Source organism: Phaethon aethereus (genome assembly GCF_964289735.1).
Source record: "Phaethon aethereus genome assembly, chromosome: 2".
Lineage (NCBI taxonomy): Eukaryota > Metazoa > Chordata > Aves > Phaethontiformes > Phaethontidae > Phaethon > Phaethon aethereus.
The window spans coordinates 105866058-105883087 of NC_138582.1; the positions used below are offsets into that span (position 1 = coordinate 105866058).

The following is a 17030-nucleotide window of genomic DNA, read 5'->3' on the forward strand; positions in this document are numbered from 1 at the left end:
AGAGAAAAAGTGCTACAAGGAGGCTTCCCCTGCCCCCCACCCAGTAATCTCAGATAACATTGCTTCTTTTAAATGCAAACTGAATCACCTCTGGAAAAATAAAAATCACCAATATGTAGAATTAAAAAAAAAAAATAAATAAACAATGCACCTACAAACAAAAATTATCATTATATAAATTCATATAATTACAATTATAATACATAAATGTATTAATACAATTTATACAATAGACATACAAAACCACATTTTTTATAAAAAGTACATATAATGCTCAAACATTTTCAGTGTTTCTTATAACTTTGTAACTTTCAGTAAAGAAGGATTTTTTATACTTACTGTCTGTAGGATTTCTCATTGGATATGACTGTGTGTAGTTGTTCACACAGTGTATAAGCTGAGGGCTAATAGATGCACAATAATTTTCAACTGCTTTAATTTGTGAAGGACCAGGAGAAGAGTCTGTCCGAAAAATTGCTTGACAATATTCCCGACAGTTTGTATGATGACCTGCATAACTGCAACAGACTGACCCCACTGGGGAAACAAACAAACAACAGAAAAATCTATGGGTTCCTGCACAGAGAAATGAGAAATGAGCATGTCTGTACTACACACAATGATGCTCAAGGTATTACTGTGAAAAAAAAAAAAGAAGAAATTCTTCTGTGCTCTATTAAAATAATCTCTGTCTACAAAATGACTGGGAATATCTGTAACTAGCCAAATTACATTTGGTTTTTTCGCTGGAGAAAAAGAGTCCCTAAAGCCATCTTGAACTCAAGTTCAAGACACCAGCAAGGAACCTGAATTTTACCTTCAGCTGTTTGTTCTTACTTAAGCTAACCAGACTCATCCTATAACTGAATTATTAGGCAAATATTAATAGTAAACAAATAACTATGAGTAGTATCCTAAAAGTAATTAAAAAAAACAGACAGATGGTATCATGATCCACTCATTTTGTATATGTTATTAGATATGCATTTCTTGAGAAATACTTTTACTAGAATTAACTCTGAGACACTCATTTAATATAGACAGACATCAGGCAACAAAACACTTGCATGGTGCAAGATTTCATTTATGCGTTTAATTTTGTTACTTAACACTCATCAAATGAACAAAGCAGAAGGAAAAAATGAGCTTCTAAGCAATCATGAAAATAGGACAGAAAAACCACACATATACCCAAGTTAAAAACTGATATAAATTACATGAACAGGCCAATCCCCTTATCATTTGATCAAGAAAATATATTCATGTGGTTTGTCCTTCTATGAAACTGAATCCATGTGATTTGTGTATATGTACACCCATGGAATTACTTACGTTTTAGAGAAAAAAAGATAGAACGATATAAAAGAAAAACAAAAAGACAAACTATTCTTTACATACTTACTTTCATTTCTGTTAATACAACTAAAGAGAGCATTCTGAAATCAAAACAAAAATAGTGTTACAAGCCAGAAAACTTCAAATAAATACTTAAGTGTCAAGTCATTTCTTATGATGACCTAATAAAACTAACTTTGTTATTATTTGTTCCAATTAGATAGGATTAAAACAAAAACACCACACATAAACACGGAAAGCAGTAAATTAAAAGATCGGGGGTAACCTGAGTTCTGTGTGCACTCGAAATAAAATAGATAAATATTCAAGCAAGTAAATAGGAAGACTTTCTTGGACTAACTTAGAAACAGCATGCTATAATAGGATGTCCCAAAATGTTTTTTGTTATGACAATGATTTTAAAGATTCTATGTGAAAAAAAGAACTCAGCACAGATGCACACATGTAAATAGAAAATCTCAAAAACTAACTCAACAACAATATACTTTGAAAGCTAAAGCATACTATCAACTACCTCAAACTGCAGCCAAAAGGTACATCTGGGGGACATACAACATGTTAATTGAACAGAAGGAGGGAAACACATACACCCTGCTGTTTTGTTTCAGAGGACTCTAATCCGCAGAGCAATCATAGAATCATAGAATAGTTTGGGTTGGAAGGGACCTTTAAAGGTCAGCTACTCCAACCCCCTGGTAAGAAGCAGAGGCATCTTCAACTAGATCAGGTTGCTCAGAGCCCCATCCAGCCAGAACTGGAATGTTTCCAGGGATGGGGCATCTATCACCTCTCTGGGCAACCTGTGTCAGTGTTTCACCACCCTCATTGTGAAAAATGTCTTCCTTATATCTAGTCTAAATCTCCCCTCTTCTAGTTTAAAACCGTTACCCCTTGTCCTAGCGCCACAGGCCCTGCTAAAAAGTCTGTCCCCATCTTTCTTATAAGCCCCGTTTTAAGTACTGGAAGGCTGCAGTAAGGTCTTCCTGGAGCCTTCTCTTCTCCAGGCTGAACAACCCCAACTCTCTCAGCCTGTCCTCATAGGAAAGGTGTTCCACCCCTCTGATCACCGTTGTGGCCCTCCTCTGGACACTCTCCAACAGGTCCATGTCTTTCTGTGCTGAGGGCTCCAGAGCTGGATGCAGGACTCCAGGTGGGGTCTCACCAGCGTGGAGTAGAGGGGCAGAATCATTTCCCTCAAGACTATTGAACTCTTGCCCAAACCAACCACAGTCTTTCCCACAGTGAAAATGCACATTTCTTCCTAAAAAAACAGATACCACATACAAGCGTTCCAGAACTCTATGAAAAGATGAAGTCATGCAGTTGAAATTCCAAAATGTAGTTGCCAATTATCAAAGACTTTAGAATTAAGCAATTGTGAAAAAGAGAAATTTGAACACCCTCCACATCTGACCTCTACACTTGTCAGAACACCAGATTATGAAAAGTGCTAAAATACGTTAACATGACAAAACACAATCCTCATTGTCATACCTGACCTCTACACTTGTCAGAACATCAGATTATAAAAAGTGATGCAATATGTTAACATAGTGACAAAACACAATCCCCATCTTCATAAAGTTCCCGACTTCCTTCATTTCCACTATACCCATCATTAAACAAATTTGTATTTTACACAGCATCTAGAGAAGAAAACAAACACTGTCATACTGATCCACGAACATAATGTGGGATTAAAATCGTGCTTCAGTACAGCAAAACATCAGATGTGCTACTAACTCCCCATAACAAAAGGAAGAGACCTCAAAATGCAGACCTAAAGTATCTCAGTAGCTCACTAGATTCTTCATCTAAGTTAGTTACCAGTATTTACTGCATTGCAGAAAAGTGGGTATCCCAATAATCTTTGGGGTATTTTTGTGAAAATTTGTACTGCTGCAAACAGATAGAAGTTTACATTTTTAAAGTGAAGAAAATACAAACATGTTAGGAATCATCTTGATGTTTTTATTTTTCTTTTTGTCTTAGAGATTGTTTAGAGTGCAGGAGTTTGTTTTTCAATTCATATTCTCTACTTGCTTTCTTCCCGGAGATCATTTGAGTCAATTAATTTGTTTTGGCAGAATCCTTATTACCCTCCCTACAATCCAGGTAGGATTACAGAGAAAAGCAAAGTAAATATCAAAGTGATCGAATCTCCCACTGGCTAACTCATAAAAATACCAGTGACTACAACACCTGAATGCTGAAGATTCCCTCTCAAGCAGCTTGCTTGTGTTCAGCTAAGCCGAACAGGGAAGGGTAAATCCAGAACATCTCTCTGTTCACAGCAGCAGCACAAACAGGCAGTCTCATCTCCACTACACAGCTTCAGCATATAACCCACACTTTCTGCACCCTTTCCCTTACCTACTCACCTTCAGAGACATCTTAAATCCTGACACCAGACCTGACACCAAAATAATTTCCTATTTTGTTGAAGGGCTGCTCATTAAGCACATGTATTCCACTAGAGAACCGAAGAATTCTACAAACCCACTTTGCCTTTTTAATTTTTTTTTTCCTCATGAAAGTTTTGTAAGTACCCAAGTAAAAACATGGTTCTTTTTTAAATGTTGTTCATCATTTTCATAGCTATCTTCATCCTCCTTTCTGTTGTTAATTTAAGAGTAAGCACACCAGAATTTAGATTGGCTCTCTGTGTGTGAATTAGCATTCAAATGAATTGGCATTGCTGTATAGACATAGTTCTGACGAAAATCTGAAGAGCCAAAAGAATTATTTACTGTACCAAAAGATGGAAGACTCATATTTTAACTTAGTTTTGAAAAGTTTCAAGCCTTGATGTTTCAGTTTGCATCATGTCGTTAATGATTTTATTTTATGCTGTAATTTAAATAACAAGTTCCAACTCACCAATTAGCCCTTATGCCATGTAAATCATAGTGCCACAATCCTGTTTTCTACAGTCTCACAATTGTATCATCTTTTGGATAGTATATTTTTAGATAGTGAAATATGTTAACAGTCAAATGCAAGATTTTAAAGACGACAGTCCCAATAGTGTAGTGAGCAGCATCGTTTTCTTCTATTTACAGTCAGAAATTAATTTAAACTATGGGTAAACATGGCAGATGTGGGACTGAAATAATGGCCCTAAGAGAATAAACACAAATTTAACTTGAAAATATAAGTTAGTTTTCCATGAACACCAGCTACCTATAATTTTAGTGATCATGAATGAAAGCACAGGTCTATTGAGAACACCTCACACAAAAATTCAAAAATCTGCCTTACAAAAAACAACACCCAAAACCCCACAAAGTAACAATTCAGTCATTTTATTTTCATTTTTCTAATATCCTCCACCAAATTCTGTATCTTTTCTCACATGAGCACATACTGTATAATTTCTCTGAGACTGAGAATGAATTTACAGCAACATTCCTCATCCCAGCAGCAAGTTTGCATGTATTCACTTCAGATTTTCCCTCTTTACCCACAAAGCAAATCCTGTCACCCATTCATCTGTGTAACACAGAGGGACAAAAGAGCTCATGGAAACAGAACATGTAGACAGAATCACCATCCTACATCTGTGAAGAAGATTTATACTGTTGCCTAAAGGCTCATGTCATTTTTATAGCACCATACATCCTTTTCTATGGATGCCAGACAACGGTTATCAGAAAGCCACTGTTTCAATGTGGCCACCTGGTTTCTTTGGGACCTTCTGTGTATGAAAAAAGAAACAACTGCCAGACAGTAACTGCCATACACAACATCACTCTGACGCAAAACTGATTGTCCTCAGAAGCTGCTGAAATTAGACTTCTCCACACTCACGCTGTATAAAGCACTAGAACATGGCATACAAACCAGCCAGGTAGCAAGCATCACTGCAGCTTTATTAATTAATGCACTGGGACAGCAGAGGCTCCTGAAAAGGCTAAAGTCTGTCTGTCATGGTTATACTTAGGTACGTGACCCTGTTAGCACAAAAAATACTTAGAATCATGATGTAATGCTGCTATAAACTCGGCTAAAAATTGTCATGTTACTTAAAAGTTGAATATTACAAAAAAATTATTAATATGCAGTTCAGGTATAACATTGTCACAGCTCAGTCTGCAGTTTGTAACTACACACAAAACAGAGAAGAATGTTGAGAAGATTACGGCATCTACCAATATTCCTCCTCTAAAGAAGGGCTCAGGTTGAGACAAAATTCTTACAGCAATCTTGCACAGCAATCTTATACAGGCAGGATGCCCTAACCAGATAATAAATCTTCTTTCTGTACTTTGAAACTATAGTTCCACAGACTGCTGAATCACTGTAATAATGCTCATTTTTCTGTTAAGAGGTGATCCTAATTCTCTTTTTCACCTTGTTTTCAACTCTTCTCTCCCTGTTCCCAGCTATATACTCTTGTATACACAATACCTTTACACTAGCTCTGACACTAATAATCTTCTCGTAACCTTATTTTTCTCAGTAACCCTGCTGAAAACTCCTTTTTCTCATCTCCTAGGATTTTAAATCAGCAATTTCAACAGGTATAATACTAAGTTAGAATAGAATAGAATAGAATAGAATAGAATAGAATAGAATAGAATAGAATAGAATAGAATAGAATAGAATAGAATAGAATAGAATAGAATAGAATAGAATAACCTTTTAGAGACCATCTTTTAGAAGGACCTGCCAGATGCCAGAGGCAGAGTATGGTAAGGAGAAGTATATTTGTATGGCAAGCAGTGGGAGGGAATGTGTGTAGAAAAAGAGCAGTTGCAGGAAGGAACAGGAAGAAATTCACCTGCACTGAGTTGTTCAAGCAACCCACCATATTTCATGAACCTGTAGTGCCCATAGCCACCACAGAAAGGAATCAGCAGCTTTTCTGCCCACTCAAGCTTCCTTCTCAATCTGCTAGTGAACTGTCAGAAGAGAAAGACATCAAAAACAAAGCAAAAGATAAAACAGAGATACAGGTAAGGAAAAACAAAACAAAGCAAATCCCACAAAAAACAAAAGAGCAGAAAAGGGTGTTCTCTTTAAAGGAAGAACTAAGTCATCAAGATCTGGGAAAATGAGGATAAAAAGGCAATACTGTACACACATACTGTCTGATACTCCATTTTCAACTCATGAATAAAATATTAAGTGAACAAAGATGGCAATATCAAAACTTATAAAACACAATGATTTGTTTTACATGTCTATTGATCTTGTCTTTCAGACTTCTCTTTTTTAAAAACCAAATGTTGCTGAAACTGGTGATTATGAGACTACAAGCAGAAGGAATGGAAAGTAGCAGGCTGACACAGGCAACACAACCATGTATGCCTTAAAGAAAACAGCCCCAAAGATCTTTTGGTGTTATGGAATTGAAAAAGGCAACTGAAGTTTATCCAGCAGAGAATATTGTCCAATATTCCTCACCACAAGCTCCTTAAAGAAAGATTTTAGCCAGTACTGCAGGACCTAACTGGTTTCGCTCTTTTTGGAGCTCATCAGCTGCAGGTAACGGCTCAAAAACCAAAATGAATGCACACAAACACAAATAGAGCAGGACATTTTGCTAAAGGAAGAAGTTTTCTGCATTGTAAGGCATGCTTTCATATTATAAGCACATTTATTATAAATGGCTGCCTCTTGTGTCTTGAATGAAAAGTGACAGCGAAGCTGTTCTTTCACACCAGAATTAAGAGTATTTTGCTAAAAATCAAAGATTATTTTCCTCCCTAAAGATTATCATGGTATCTGTATTCTACTAACTCTGGCAGAAAAATAAGTTTAGTACTGTTGTCTTGGGCAACCTAACCATGTCAAATATTTGCATATAGATCTTATCCAGTTAAGGCCATCTTAATTCAGAAGTATTACCTACAGTTAACAAATATGCTAGGAAACAAAATGCTTCACTCTATTAGAACAGCAATGAAAGTCCTGTTAATATCTCCTTGACTTCATTTAATCTTCAAATTTATGAACAGAAGATAAAGTCAGAAGGTAACATACTAATGTTTAGTGGAGTCAGCTGAAGTTTCAAATGATGGTGCACATCTGTTAAGAACTTTAAAAACTTACACTAATTAACAAGGCAAAGATTTTCCTCAAATACGTAAATCAGTAAAGAAGTGAGAACCTTGCACAGCAAGGTAGAGCAAGATCACCGCACCTTAAATTTTGTCAAGATCATTGTGTGTTCTATCAACCTTCTTTGAAAAGTAGAGAATAGCGACAAAAAGCACCAGAAGGTAAGATGACAATAGTATTAGCTACAACATGTGGTATATGGTCAGAGTCCTGAATTCATTAAGTAGTACTTCCAGGGGCCACACAGAGACATGTGCCTTAGGAGTTCATTAAAACTGTTTTGGAACCTTTTCCGAAACAGCTCCTTGAGTTATAATCTATTGTCTCTGAGTAATCCACACAAACAATTAGATACGAGCTAAAAAATGCTGACTGTATTTTTCAGAAGGGGTAATTAGTAGCCAGCATTCACTAAAACCTCAGCATAAAGCAGGATAATATAACACTAGAAGATAAAAAAGCCAGTACTTTAGCACAGTGATACTTTTTTGAATCCCTACTACAGCCCTTGAAGCTGCAGGCATTGCATTTGAAGTTTCTGTATTTAAAAATTGTAAGAAACCAAAGTCAGATTATGCTAAACAGTGCTCAAATCTGAGAGCGCAAAAATACCTTTAAACAGCCCAGGGACATCAAAATTGTTTACTACTGTGTGTCAAAAATAGTTTTAAGAGCAGAAGCTAAATCACTGGCAACATTTCTAATTATATTTTGACCGCATGGCATATGTTAACAGTGCTCAGCTGCAGCAAAGCTCTCACAATGCCAATTAACTAGAGAAGTTCAAATGTCTTATTTAGCCTACATGAAATAAGAAATGGAGTTCTTCAATGCGCAGAGACGTGAACTCACAGTATGCAGTGTAGAGACTCAAGAGCTGCAATCTAATGGAAATTTTAGTACTACCCTTCCCATGCATAGAAAAAAGAAGTGATCTTAAACACAATAATACAGCCTTTACAGCTTATTTCAAGCTTTATAAACTATTTTCAGTTACTCCTCCAAGCATTCATTCCATGCAGTCTTTTCAAAAAATGAACCTCAACTTTGCACAAAGCTTTTAAAAATAGGAAAAAGAGAAAATCCTACATAGAATCCATACAGTCTCAGCTTTTTTCTTCTTCTTTTGACTACTACCTACCTTCTTTTTAGAGGTAGATGAACAGGATAGCAGAAAGCTGGAAGAAGCAGTGAAAGATAAAAGAGTTGAGATGCATAGAACTAGAGGAAAAAATGAAGATGACAAAATGAGCACCTGCGAAGCAGAAGGTGGGAAAAAGGACTACCAGCATAAAATCTTTCAAAAGAAGGCAAATAAAGTACATTTCAGTAACACTCAAAAATACTCAGCAAGCTGTGTTAAATTTTTTAATTTCTGCATGCAGTGCTACTCAAAAAAAAAAAATGCTGAATATGACACGCAATCTTCAATGCACTGATGTAAAATGAATAGCTTATTGTAACATGATTAATTTCTAAAATGTGTAAAATCTCCAAATTAGAAGAATCACAAGCTTCATAAATATTTACAGTAAAAGTAATCCAGAAATATATGATCAGCAGAAAAAGCATCTTCAATTAATCTTGTGAAAAGCTGGCACATCAATGCTAAAGTGATTCTGCTACTGCACAACCTGAGACTCTGCTTAACAACTTCAAACTTTGTGACACCTCCTGCTTGGTGTTCACGTTTTTTCACCGCTCTGAACCCTGTGCGCTACCCTTGAAGACTTACCTCATTCTTCATGCTAACCAACCTAGTGGGTAACTGAAGGGTAACTCATGAATTTTCTTCCCTAACCTCAAGATTACAGAAAAGTATTATGCACAGTTCAGTCAACTACTGTAAGCAGCTTGTGAAAATCCTCTGGGAAATCCTTACGTAAGCATATAAGCAAGCTGTGAAAGTCAGTAAGCTATGAGAGTGTTTACAAAAAGGGAATTACACTTTTACATTCTTAATTCAGCTAGTTTTTACTTACATGTCATGTATTTATATATTGAATATCTCAATAACAGACTTGAGAGCTGATGAACAAGCACCAGCATCTATATGGTAAACTAATTCTCAGATTGGATCCTCATTTTTAGTGAATGAAGTATGAATTCTTAAACACAAACACAGCATGTATGACATTGCATTTATGTAATTCACAGGCTGTTCCTGATCTTAAGTCACCTCTTTCAGTTTTAACTAGCCACTCCCCAGTTGTTCATTTTCTTACCCAGCCAACCCAGCTGAGTACAAAGGATTGTACCAGTCACAGACACAGAAGCTACTTACAGATTACAGAGGGAGCAGGACATATTCACCAAGGCACCAAGAATTTTTTTTTTTGTTGTTAAATAAGGAGAAAGAATGACTAGGGTGTGAAAAAATGCAGGTTCCCTCCAAAAGTATTTTTTGGAATCTCCTATCTTAGGCAAAACTTCCTTGAATTTTATATTACCGATGGATCTCTTGAGAGCATTGTAGGTACTATTTTTCATGAGTACCTGTAAGCCCAGATACATAAGAAAACATATTGTCATACAATGTTCTGTAATAACTGAAGATCTACCACGTCACATACTTAATTTCTGTCCCAAACACAGTATCTGTATCTACTATTCTAGTGCTCATTAAGAAAGTTCTTTCCTCCTTCACCACCCAGAAGACGGATTCCTTCTTCCATCATTTTTCTCCCTCTCCTTCTCTTTTTAGTGTTGCACAGATAGAAAGAGTTAAGGTTTTCTGTACAATAAAAGCAAGATCACTCTTGAATGAGAGTGAGGGACCCACTTTCCAAAATTCCAGATAAAAACTGGGAAAAGAAGAACTAGGAAAAGTAAACAAGATGACTATCACCATTTTGTAGTCATTCTTTAATCTCTTACCTTTCCTCTCCCGTTCTCCTTCAACCCATATTGGCCAACCTTCTACAGCAATGCAGAAATCCAGAAAAAAAGAAGGAAACAGACCAGCATAATAGAGGAGAAGCTTACAGATGTTGACAGTATAGCATATCATAGCATAAGAGGAGACAGAACTACTTAAAATGAAAATTCATTTTTAAGAGAACAAGCTATGTTAACTTCAACAGCAAAGAGTCTAGGAAAATACTCTGTAGGTTGTTTAGACAAAAGGACCAAAAGGGTAAAAAAAAAAGCAATTCAACGTTTCCTGGAAAACAGGAAACCTACTACACTTCTGCCCAAATCAAGACAACAGGGAATTGTCTGATATCCTGAACTGAGCAGAATTTATACAGGACTACCTAATCCAGGGCAGGAGGAAATGAGATGAAAGTGGGGAGGAGGAATCTGGCTTTTAATTAAGAAAGAGATTGAAAGAAAAGAAGTCCTAGTAGAATAGCATTTCTACAAACTGTGTTAAAAAGAATATAGGTAAAGACAGATTTCTGAAAATATCCTGACGATCAATTTTAAGAGCAGAAAATCAAAATAATTGCAAGCATTCATAGCTCCACTGATGTTACAAAGAATTATTCATTTGAAATCATTTACATTAGGATAGGATACTTAAAAAGTTATTCTTTCCTGAATTTATTTTTTTAGGTCACTTTTAAGCTGACTCTCCCACAATAGAAGCTGAAATGTTTCTGACAGAATGAATGCTCACAATGAATGTCAACTTTCATCAGAACTCCTATGAAACAAACTTTTTTGGAATCCGTGTTTCCATTTTGAAAGTTGCATCTTTTTCATTCAAATTAAGATATATGCAAGTCTAAAAAAAGACAAGTCCTTTTTACAGAAAATTACTGTACTTTTACAAAAACTGTAAAGAGAGGTAATTTACATTTGGATGAAAATTAGTATATGCAGAAACATGCCTATAAGAAGACTGGACTTTCCCTCTTCTACAGGATACTTTTTACAGAATTTATAAAACAGTTGATTTTTAGTAAGAGATATCCAGACACATATACACATACCTCATATTCCTTCCTGCAGACCTTTAAAACATCATTCTTTGCAGAAGCCTGAAAGACAGATACATTTCTCCACTTGTAGTAGAAAACAATAAAATCATGTTGCAAAATAAAGATGATTCTACCTTTATACTAACTGTGATAACCATGGATTCATGATCAATTTAAATGTTCTTTTTTAATAATCTAAAGAATCCATGTAATGCTTTAAGAAAAAAAGCAGAAACCATGACTGTCAATACTACATTTAATTGAAAACCAAAACCTCATATTTCTGCCCCAAGTTAGTTGATACTGGAAGCACACAAAGCAACTTTGTTTTCGTGAAAGGTTTACCAGATAGAGCAGAACACAGGTAACATTTAGGATGTTAACATGAGCATGAGCATGAACATCATGGATGAACATGAGCATAAAAATCTCCCCATTTTGCATGCTCAGTACCACTTATGTGCTTCTTTCCCTTCTCCTCCCTCTTATACATACAGTCCTACAGTTCCTATTGTCAAACTCAGATGCAGAAATTCTCCCTTCAAACTGCAGATCAGTTTCTTCTATAGAGTACCTCTTGCTCCTTTTTCACATGACAGATATTCAAAATTATTACTACCACTAACATTAGTTATTTCCCCCTCTAGTAATTTAAAATACCAGGGTAAAGTCTGACTTTGGACCTATCATATCACCTTTTTCAAAATGCCTCCAAAGCCCCCCCCAAGTTTCAAGAATCAAAATGAAAATCCAAATATTTTCCATTATCCCTAATGTTTGGCAAGTATCCGTATTTTAGTTTAAATGAAAATCATATGAAATATATCAGCCAGAGTCAGGTAAAGTACAAAATATAGCCAAGATTCTGAGACAGCAGAGTCTGCAATTAAACAATACAGCATCTGATTCTGAGAATAATGAGAAATTGTATAACAATCATAAATTAACAGCTTTTCATAGGACATTGCAATAAATGGAGGTGTTTTTATCAGGTCTGGAAAACACTTAAACATTTGGATAAATGTGAAAACTTTGCTAAAAAATGCATTTGGTAACAGATACATATTATCTTCTTTTCAGAACATCAAAAGTACAGTTTGTTTCCTCACTCCTCATTTCTTTTCCACACTACTCTCTGTACTCACTGCTCATCTCTTGTCAAATAGTTTAAACTATATGGTTTTGGGTGAAGGTAGCATCTTTATTTTTGCATGTGTTGTGGTTTAACCTGGCAGGTAGCTAAACATCATACAGCTGTTCGCTCACTACCCCTCCAGAATTGGAAAAAAGGGTAAAACATGTGGGTTGAGATAAAGACAATTTAATAGGACATAAAAGGAAGGGAAAATAATAATGATGATAAAAGAATATACAAAACAAGTGATGCACAATGGAATTGGTCACCACCTACTGACCCGATGCTCAGCCAGTCCCTGAGCAGCAACCTCCCCGCCCCCAGGTCAACTCCTCCCACTTTTATTTTTCAGCATGACATCACATGGTATGGAATACCCCTTTGGTCAGTTGAGGCCAGCTGTCCTGGCTGTGTCCCCTCCCAGCTTCTTCTGCTGGCAGGGCAGTACGAGAAGCTGAAAAGTCCTTGACTTAGTGTAAGCACTGCTCAGCAACGCTAAAACATCAGTGTTGTCATCAACATTATTCTCATCCTAAATCCAAAACACAGCAGTATACCAGCTACTAGCTACTAGGAGGAAAATTAATTCTATTCCAGCCAAAACCAGGACAGCATGGTAACAATATGCAGTAGATTGCTGGTCCAAGATTAAGATTACACAGGTAACCTTGAAGATACTACAGTGAATATTAAGTACAACTGTGCTCCAAAACTGAGTTACAAGGATGATGATAAATAATTACATGCTCTTTGACTTTGAAGATGTTTTTAAGGTCACAAAATGCTTCACAGATTTTTAATAAAATGGTCATTGCTAAATTTACCTATTATGCTTAAAATTGTCACTTGACAAAAACAGTGATACAGTAACACCAAAACCAACTTTCTTCTATCTGATGAACAAAAACCACTTTGAAGAGGCACAAAAATCTATTTGGGGCTGTAACCACAATGTTGCATCACTAAACATTACACTGCAAAAAATAGAGAGCTTAGAAACAGCCACACATCACCTTCCACTCAGCATTATTTTAAAATAACAACTTTCATGTACAGATTTTGAGAAAAAAAATTTAAGAAATTAAGTTTAGCATAACCAAAGAGTGCTTTAGAATCTTTATGAATTCAGTTAAGAAATTACTACAAAGTAACAAACTGATGAACAAAAACCACTTTGAAGAGGCACAAAAATCTGTTTGGGGCTGTAACCACAACGTTGCACATCTTTATGGATTCAGTTAAGAAATTACTATGAAGTAACAAACTAGAGCACATCAGCAATAATCACAAGCCTACTGTTTGCAAAGCAAAACTAAGTGTATTATCTCCATTTGCCATATGCAGTGGTGCTAGGACATGCCTGCAGCCTGCTCGCCAGCTCTCACACAGTAACTTTTGTGGTGTCAAAGTTATAAACACAGTAAAGTTTCATCTTAACTCTATCTTCATTACTGAGCAATTAAATGTGCCATCAGAATGCAAAAAATGACACAGCTAACCCTAAAGCCTTAAGATTTCTTCTTCAGGCTCATCAATTCAGAGCAAGCAGCCTAGTCCTACAGCACAGTTGAAAATACATACCCAAAAAATGTCCCCCCAAAAACCTACCACATTTTTTTAACTGGGTTTTCATCTCAGTAGACTGAACTTTTTACTTTTTTTAATTGAAAATTCACTTTAAAAACGTAAATTCTTTGTTTTGGAATTTGGTTGCTGGCCTTTATCACCATTAGTACTTCCTGGCATCTAGTCATATTTTGCTATTTTAAAAGCAGTTTATGTCATAATTTAATTTTGATGTAAAATGCATTAAGCCTGAAGTTCATAAACGGTAACACATAAATGAATTCCACATAGCGTCATTTGACATTAACCACAGAAAAACAATTAGAAAGCCTTACCTGTTTACATGCTTGACGACATTCCACAGCAATAGCTAGCTCACAGCAACCTAAACCAACCCATCCATCAGACTTCTTCAAAACTCCTTTGAAAATAATAACAGTACATATTATAGCAGAAAGGGAAACTATACCATCATTTTCCCTTCCCTCCCCATGAATCAGTTACTTTTCAAATTTGATAATCCCATTCTCGTTGAAGAAGCCTATTTGCAGATTACATTTTTATTGGAATTTATGAAGTCATTCCAAATCAACTTTAAGCAAGAAAAGAGCAAGTCTGTGCATTAATAAATGCTGAACTTGGCAATTATGAAGTAATTCCTATATACACTAAGTTTAAAGATGCTTTATGCAAACTATTTCATATGTTCACTGGAAGTATCAGAATTTGGTAATTTGATTTATCTAACCTGAAATATAAGGCAACAGAAACCAACAGGAAAAAATACTCATTAAAATTAATAACATTATCTCCTACAGACACATCCTCTTGTTGGTTTCAATAGCATATTTTTCTACCAACTTTGTCAACCAGAATATGTTTCTTACTTTTTCTTCAAGCTTCCTGCACTGATTTTGGTTGGGATGGAGTTAAATTTCTTCATAATAGCTGGTGTGGGTCTATGTTTTGGATTTGTGCTGACAACAGTGTTGATAGCAGAAAGATGTTTTAGTTATTGCTGAAAAGTGCTTACACAATGTCAAACACAAGGTCAAGGCCTCTTCTGCTTTTCATACTGACCCACTAGCGAGTAGGCTGGGAATGCACAAGGAGGACACAGGGGCGACACCTGACCCCAACTGACCAAAGGGATATCCCAGAACATATGACATTGTGCTCAGCAATAAAACTGGGGGGTGGAGGCTGGCAGGGGCTGCTGTTGCTTGGGGACTGGCTGGGCATTGGTCAGCTGGTGGTGAGCAATTGTTTTCTTTTGCATCATTTGTTTTTCTTGGGGCTTTTTTCCCTTTCTTTTTGTTGTTGTTTTTCTTCCATTTTTAGTTATTAAACTGTCTTTATCTCAACCCATGCATTTTCTCACTTTTACCCTTCTGATTCTCCCCCCATCCCACTGGTGGGGTAGTGAGCAAGCAGCTGTGTGGGGCTTAGTTGCCTACCAGGGTTAAACCACAACACTTCCTCTGTAGTTTATGCCCTCCAATAACATGGTTTCACATCCAGCATTATCTTCGATAGAGGTTTCCAATCTCCCTGTCTAAATTTCCATTTATTTCACTATTCCTATTAGCCCCATTTCTTACCATAATGTTACACAGAAAAGCAAATTGCCGGCATAAGTTGTTTCATCCTCTTAATCTATTTGCAAATATAGATTTTCTGATGTTTCCAAGACATCAGAAATCAAATAAAAGAAGCATGCATTCTTGCATCTACTTCTTACCTAACTTTAAAGACAGAAGTAATTAAAGGGAAGGTTTAACCCATGCAGCTGTCCAGCAGCAAATTTGTTATGCACTTTTTTCTTAGGGTGGGGGGTTGAATTATTTAGCTTAAATGAACAAGTCATTTTTGTAATGAATTTTTAAAACCAAAGCAGTATTTTAGGACATGCACAAATTATATCCTTTATGTAGAAATAAAAAGTACGAAGTAAAAGAATCAGCCACTTAATTTAAAAAAATGCCCTTAAGCTTAGTAGAAATGCCTGCTCAGAAATGTCACATAGAATGTCCAGTTTTAATAAAGGGAAGTGAAGGAGCTAGGAGTGAGACCAGTGAGCTTAAATTTAAATGCTAAGAAAATACTTGGAAAAAAGTAATTAAAAATCATTGCAATCAATGGAAAACAATCACCAGTAGGTATTTATTGTGAAAAAATTGCCTTTAAAATACACTTTGTCGGCTTTCCAAACACAGGTGGCATAGAAAGTCTTACCAGCAGCAGTCTTTCATGACATTCTGATGGGCAAATTAAGAAAACACACTAATAGTAAATTTACAAAGGAGGAGCAAATTATTTTTAGCTAAATTAACATATTTCCCCAGCAAATTAAAATGTTAATGACATTTATTAAAATGCAAATTAAAACCTTAATACTTGACATAAGCAAGGTAGCAGGATTGCATAGCAGGTGGAGGGAGCAGAGAGGCAAAGGTGAAGAACAGCTTTTGGCTGCAGCCTGCATTCTGTCAGTTTGAAGTGGCTGTGTACCATCTGAATGGTCCAGACCTTCTGGAAGCACTGCAGGCCAGTGATTTACTGGTCTTTATGGAGACTGTTCAAATCCTCTTTACATCCATTCAGAATATTGGCTCACCTCTCCTATGCAAACTAGTCCAAAGCAGCTGTGAAGGTCATGAACAGCTGCAAATTCAGCTCACCTTCCACTCCCATAACTGGGGTAAGGAATGAAGTTTTTCAGAGATTGAGGATCTTTTTGGAAGTGTTAAAGAGATGGATGTTGTGCACACATGAGTAGTTTGTAATCAATGTTCAAAAATTTGGAATTTGATGCATTGTTTTAAACTAACTCCAAAAGTAAATGCATGTCTACATGGAAGTCATGCACGTATATTTAACTACATATGTATACTTAATTGCCAAATCAACTACTTACTACTTTCTATGTTAGGCCTAAAATAATATAGCAGTTGTTTATACATAACTTTCATATGTAGAGA

General features: G+C 36.0%; 1 protein-coding gene across 1 annotated transcript in view; it reads right to left on the reverse strand.

Moving 5' to 3' along the window:
• Positions 1–17030, reverse strand: part of RECK (reversion inducing cysteine rich protein with kazal motifs) — a gene marked incomplete at both ends in the record, with an annotated part of 67370 nt that overhangs the window by 27673 nt on the left and 22667 nt on the right. The window contains 4 exons of the mRNA XM_082015043.1: positions 340–537; positions 1403–1436; positions 11361–11408; positions 14385–14470. Coding sequence (XP_081871169.1) covers positions 340–537; positions 1403–1436; positions 11361–11408; positions 14385–14470 — 366 coding nt within the window. The remainder of the gene's footprint in view (positions 1–339; positions 538–1402; positions 1437–11360; positions 11409–14384; positions 14471–17030) is intronic.